General features: G+C 32.1%; 1 protein-coding gene across 1 annotated transcript; it reads right to left on the bottom strand.

Moving 5' to 3' along the window:
- Nucleotides 1–933: 933 nt before the first annotated feature.
- LOC107806306 (uncharacterized) lies at nt 934–2,566 on the bottom strand. Its single transcript, XM_016630445.1, has 3 exons — nt 1,840–2,566; nt 1,666–1,700; nt 934–1,470 (listed from the first exon to the last, which is right to left on the bottom strand). The coding sequence occupies exons 1-3, from the start codon at nt 2,564–2,566 to the stop codon at nt 934–936; spliced, it is 1,299 nt and encodes a 432-aa protein (XP_016485931.1).
- Nucleotides 2,567–6,628: the final 4,062 nt, after the last annotated feature.

The raw sequence follows: 6,628 nt of genomic DNA, 5'->3' as shown, positions 1-6,628 counted from the left end.
CTATCCTTAACTTTTGAACCTGTAACTCAAAGTTAAGGACTCTTGTCCTTAACTTTTAATCTTTAAACTCACAAGAAACAAAAAGAAGGTAAGCAGAAAGAAATTTTGAAAAATTCAGACATCTGCTCAAATAAGAATAATATAAATGACTCCAATTTATAGCAAAAACTTAAAAGAGTCGATAAACAAAAGCGGATATATCTACTATTCTCTATGCTTTCTTGAAAATGGATGGACTGTAAGAGAATATATACAAGATGTTCTATTATGACCAATTCTTCTGCAACGACCTCATTTGAATGTTATTTTTGATAACTCGGTAGCTGGAATATGTCTTTTCTTCTGCCTTCTACCTGGTGGCACTTTGAAATTTGGAGGTTTAATAATTTGTGACTTAACACTCTCTGGTACAATCCAAGAATCAGTATGTCCTACAAGATGTATTTGTCTTTCATATATTTTCAGCCAAGATTCCTTTAAGTAGCAGTGCGAACAAAAGTTAGACTTCTTGATGTTTCTCTTCTCGATAGTTGCAATTGCATGTATGCATGGTAATTCATCAAATTGAAACTGAAAATAATCACATGTTCTTTTGTTTAAGTCCACCAAGAAAGTTATTTCTTCTTCTTCAACTCTAGAACGCCATGAATCAACAGGGAAGACCTTTAATGTTGAAAATTTCTAAGTTAGTACATTATGTTAAATTATATTAAAATCATAAGCTAAACATAGAACATAATACTTACATTCAAAGTAAATGCTAAATCTATTTTTTTCTTCAATTCCTCCTCTACCCAACAAGAAACATCATAAAAAGTTCCTTCTGCTTCATTTCTTCTTTCATAAAACCAACGTTGTAGATTCACTTGAATGAAATCCATCATTCTTAATATAGGCAGATCCCTTGCTTCTAATAGGACGGAATTCATTGACTCAACTATATTTGTTTCGTGGACTACAAGAACGTGCCCACCTTTCCGGTGGTTCTTCCATCAAGTAGTCATAAGACTTCTTATCTACTTTTGCTATATCTGACATGTATAGGTCAAATTCTTTGCGCCTGTATACTCTTGCAACACTTTGGAAAAGTTTTATGACCTCACTTTTCACCTTCCTTCGCTTTAGGATCTGCTCCAAATGATAGATGCAAATCACATGATGGCTTTTAGGATATACCTTTGCAATGCCATATGCAATAGCTTGATGCCTGTCTGATAAAAAAATTAAATTCTCACGGCTCCCAATTGCATTGCGAAGCTGACTAAAGTACCACTCATAGGAATTGTTATTTTCAGATTCTGATATTCCAAAGGCTAAAGGGAAAAATTGGTTATTTGCATCCTTTGAAACTGAAATCATTAAAACACCACGAAATTTTGACTTCAAAAAAGTTGCATCAACAGCAATGACTGGTCTACAATAATTCCAACCAGATATTGATGATCCATATGCAAAAAACATATAAAAAACCTGAAAATATAATATAAAATAAGGTTAACAGAAATTAAGGACAGGCAGTCCTGAACTTCAAATTATAAGGTTAAAAGTTAAGGGTAGTCAATCCTTAACTTAGAGTTTAAAGTTATAAAGTTAAGGACATGCAATCCTTAACTTTGAGTTCAAAGTTCAAAACTTAAGGACAAGCAGTCCTTAACTTTGACTTACAAGTTCAAAAGTTAAGGACAGCCAGTCCTGAACTTCTGGTTACAAGCTCAAAAGTTAACTGGTTAAAGACAACATGTCCTAAATTTTATAAAATGGACTAATAAACTTTTTTTTTCATTGTTTACCTATTGTTGTCGTCTATCTTTATGTTAGTATATGTTCCCGGGTTTTTACTTCTCATCATATACAAGTATGAAGACAATAATTCATAATTCTCTTCGGGAGTTCCTCTTATTAAAGCGGAAGCAAGTTGAATAGCACGCCACGCCTTGTGATATCCAATGTCTAGTCCATGCAATTTTTGCATCTCTGCCATTACAAAAGCTGGTGTAACTTCAAACCTTGGGTCTCGAAGATTGTCAATAATGTAACCACTAATCAACTTTGAAGTTGCATGCCTTTGATCAGCTTTCATAGTGTTAACAGAGCAGTCATGCTTTTTCTCAATCTTTACTATCTTGAACAGTGTTGAATCTTTAATTCTGAAAGCACGCACACACCAACCACACCTATCATCATTGCATTTCAACGGATATCTTATTGAGCTTGATCTAACAACCTTGAATTCAAAATGTCCTTTAATTGCTATGTTCGAAAAACAATTAATTATACTCTTCTTTTTGTCAAATACTGATCTCACTTTTATTTCATCCAACGAAGCATTTTCTCTTAATATCGTAGTTGGGGATTCTTTTTGTTTCAAATTTGATCTTCGTCTAGTTAGTTGAGTAGAGGTTTTTTCAGCAACTTCTTCGATTACCGGTGCACTCTCCAAGACTTGAATATCCAAAGCTTGTTCGTTGTCAATCTCTATAATGCTTTGTCCTTCTACTTGAATAGAATCAAATGTTTGAAGCACCTCTTCAGTTATTGGTTGATCTTCAACCATATCTATTTCCATTATCTATTAGCATTTGTTTTGATTGCCATGTTGAGTTTCTCTGTTAACATGTGTTTAAAGCACCTCTTCAGTTATTGTTTGAGCTTCAACCATATCTATTTCCATTATTTGTTGGTATTTGTTTTGACTGTCATGTTGAGTTTCTGTGTTGATATGTTTGTTGCTTGTTGATCCAAAAACTCTTTCCGAAATATCAACAATGAAACGATAGCCCTTGAAGAGTGAATGAGTTTTTAGTATCTCCATACATGTGTGAAGATCTAAATCTTTGGATTCAAGCATTCCCTTGCTTGTTCCAAGGTTGATATCAAACCATATCGCTGCTTCAAACTTATGTCTATCCAATTCAATAACTTCAAATATTTGTTTACTGAAATCTTCAAACTGAATTTCCTCAGGTACTAGAACAAGGTTTTTTTGATGATAAAGATATTTATAGTCTTCAGTCCATCTACCATTAAAAGCAACTATAATGCATATTGTTTTTATCTTGCAAGTCAAGAGAATGGGAAACTCATGACATATTTTATAATACAATCCTTGTATAATTAAGAACATGTACTGTAAGTTCAAGACCAAGTTAAGGACCAAGTGTCCTTAACATTTGAACTTGGAATTCAAAGTTAAGGACATGCATTCCTTAACTTTTGAACCTGTAATTCAAACTTAAGGACTGTCTGTCCTTAACTTTTGAACCTGCAAGTCAAACTTAAGGACTCATGTCCTTAACTTTTGAACTTGAAACCCAAAGTTAAGGACTACCTGTCCTCAACTTTTTAACTTATAACTGTAAGTTAAGGACCAACTCTCCTTAAATATTGAAAGTTCAAGACCAAGTGTCCTGAACTTTTCGACTTGAAACTCAAACTTCAAGACCTAGTGTCCTTAACTTTTTCAAAATAATTTGCAAAACTATGATAGTATGTCCTTAATATACAGAAGAACAGCAACAAAATTAAGGACATTGTGTCCTTAACTTTTTCAATTCAATTTGCAAAATCAGAACACTATGTCCTAATATTATGTGCTCAATTTTTATAGAATTATCACAGGACGCGATGTCCTTAACTTTATCAATCCAGAAATTCAAAAAAAATAATAATTTCTACTTATTGTATAAAAATCAATAGAAATCGGAAAAAGTATAACTATGTCGAAATAAAAATCAATAGAAACACATAAAAGTATAACTTATTGTAAATCTATGTCGATTTTTGGATGAGAATGTTGAATTCTATAGTTTGAAATCGGAAGAGAATCTTCTGCAATTTTGACGATCGCGTAGAAATCTTCTATAGTTTAGCGCTGCTGCTGCTGCTGATCGCGTAGGTATAAGTTATAGCAGAAGGGTATTTTCGTTCAGTCAGGTATAAGTTTATTAAACCAGTGGCTAAAGACTAAAGACATTTAAAACATTGGCTTTAAAATAAAGACATATATTGTTAGTGGCTATTTGTGCACATCGCCCTTTCCTTCAAGCGGAGAGAGCCCATAAGATATTACTTTTGTATTATTAAAATAAAACATAATTAAAGAGTCACATTGCTATCACATGTGCTAGCAAGGATCTTTTCCTTAAAACAAAAATTAAAAAATTGAGCATCTTAATTTTGGACATCATTATCGGGAGAATTACCTATGGATTCGATTTAACCCAATAGTTTTACTCCAAAAATTATAATTATATTAAGGAATTCGTAAATATTTACAAAACAATCCAATTATTAACACTTGATATCGCTATTCTTGAAGAAATAAATATGCCATATCCTGAAATCTCTCTTATGAAGAAAGCAAATTTAAAATTTCTCCTAGCCCTTCTTGTTTTAAAATTTCAGTTTACAAATTTTCTGCTTCCAAATTTTGTTTAATTTCTTCATACTGGCATTTAAAGAAAAGTCAGACTATTTTTCCCTCGGAATTCAACCAAGTGATCGACTATTTAATTTCTTCAAGCCATTGGATTCAATTTCTTTTATGAAAAAAGAAGAAGAAGAAAGAATTAGTAATTCTTTTATATATTTTTTTTTCATTTATTATCGTTACCTCCACTATATTTGGACTACACATGTATTGCGAACTGGAATAGCACATGAAATTTCAGAAAGATGTCTACTACTATACGTTATCATCGCACTATTGTATTTATTCTACTTGTAAGTGCATTATCCTTGGTTATATAAAGGCTTAACTTATTAATTAAGCTTCTAAAAGCCACTAATTAAAGGGACTAGCTTTGTAAGTAAGATGCTTAGGGATTACTTTGTTGGAAAAATTATTTATGGAGAATAAGAATTAGTTTGAGGCGTGTCAAGGATATTGTCCTTAAGGATATTTCGTCCATACAGTGATAAATAAAATTAGGTGTATCCCCCAGGATTCAACAAGTTCTTCCAGTTTAATAACTGGGAACAAAACTAGCAGAAAACTCAAGAAAGAATCTCAACATATAGAAGGAAGAAGATGTTTCAGAAAGTTGTATTAGAAAGTGTGTCTTTAGTTTTCCAAAGACTATGTTTATATAGGTGTTGCTTCAACGCCTAGTTAACGACTAGTTTGACTCTATTAATTATAAAATAATAAGTAGATATAAATAATATTTCAAAGAGAAAAGTTTTCCCAAACCAAGATGGATATTACCTTTTGAGATATCACTAATTTTTCAACAATCCCCTACATATCTCAAAAGGGATATAAAAATTAATAGTAAACAAAGAAAGAAAGAAAGAAAGAGAGAATAATTTGCTGGGTTTCGGGTATAATGAAATTCATCTAGTGTCTTAAAGACTATGAACCAGATATAGATAAAATAAGATTTAACTTACAGAATAATTGGTGAAGTTGATAACTTCTATGAACCAAAAATTCTTGTTGTAAGCTAGGGATCTTATTCATCATATTACACCCCCACAATTTCTGTTGTTTATCGCGGTTTTGCGCTAATAGGCCATGCGCGCGCCTGGTTTTCATGAGTGCTCTAGAAATTTCGCCACAAATTTCATAGGAGCGGCCCCACTCCACACTCGTATAGGTCCATCCATCAAGTGTATTCTGCAGCACAATACACCACCTATAAAAAGACTATGGATTATTGGATTAAGAGTTTAATAACTCAACCTCACATTCCTTGTAGTCTTGCACTGTGTACACATACTTTAATAGTGCACATTCATACTTTAATAGTGCACATTTGATCAACTAATGACTTGTTATTACTCATATGAACCTACTTCATGGGATCTCCAATCACATAGGCTGGATTACCATCATTGTTGATACATCTCAAATTGGCAAAAGTTTCAACCCCTCGATGTTTCACTTATAAGTCAACGGATCGGCCAAATCCTCTTTTGACTATACATAATATGTATAAAAAATTCTCATCTCTAAGCAATTGCTTTATGACATTATATCTTAAGAAAATGTGTCTACTGATCTACTCTTACCATTAAAAGATTTATTTTCTTACAATGGTTATTGCGCTTCGGAAATCATAATTCATCGATATAATTATTGTTGATTTAACTCACCAAAAGGTTGCTTGATCAACCTCATTACCGGAAAATTCCAATATCATAACAGCCACCAAAAGGTGATCACACAACAACTAGCTAGTTTTTTCTCATCTGAATCAGAGATTCAATATCATCACTGTATCCTTCTAATACAGTGGAAAATTCACATAAAGAATACTCACACATAGTATTTCTCAAATAAGGCACAAAATCACCTCAAATAAATTGAAACTTGACTTCTGTACAAGTGCTTTTTGAAATATCTTTGAACACACAAGAATTTATTTTCTTTTGGTAACTTTTGTATTCAAATACCAAGGTAAATTTTTTTAAACATAGAAGAAACTTTAACTTCTACAAAAATATCTCAAATTAGCAGGAAAGGGGTCATAATTCAATTATTTCTTTACCCAAATTACTAAGAGACCCAAAGCAGGATAATTTTTCAGAGCCAGAAATACATATATTTTTTTTATCTTCCAATATAAATTTCCACCACATAAAATCTCAATTTTTAAGGCTTCATTATAATTTTAACAAATAATTT

Source organism: Nicotiana tabacum, chromosome 11, assembly GCF_000715075.1.
Source record: "Nicotiana tabacum cultivar K326 chromosome 11, ASM71507v2, whole genome shotgun sequence".
Classification (NCBI taxonomy): domain Eukaryota; kingdom Viridiplantae; phylum Streptophyta; class Magnoliopsida; order Solanales; family Solanaceae; genus Nicotiana; species Nicotiana tabacum.
The sequence above is the reverse complement of the archived record's forward strand: the minus strand, read 5'-3'. Positions and strand labels throughout refer to the sequence as shown.

What these genes read in the sequence shown, in the direction of transcription:
- LOC107806306 (XM_016630445.1), bottom strand. Translation starts at nt 2,566, where the DNA reads ATGGAAATAGATATGGTTGAAGATCAACCAATAACTGAAGAGGTGCTT. An exon ending in ATACTTGTATATGATGAGAA is followed by an intron (nt 1,701 to 1,839) that starts GTAAAAACCCGG and finishes GCTTGTAACCAG; the next exon opens with AAGTTCAGGACTGGCTGTCC. An exon ending in TGTCCTTAACTTTTGAACTT is followed by an intron (nt 1,471 to 1,665) that starts GTAAGTCAAAGT and finishes TTATATTTTCAG; the next exon opens with GTTTTTTATATGTTTTTTGC.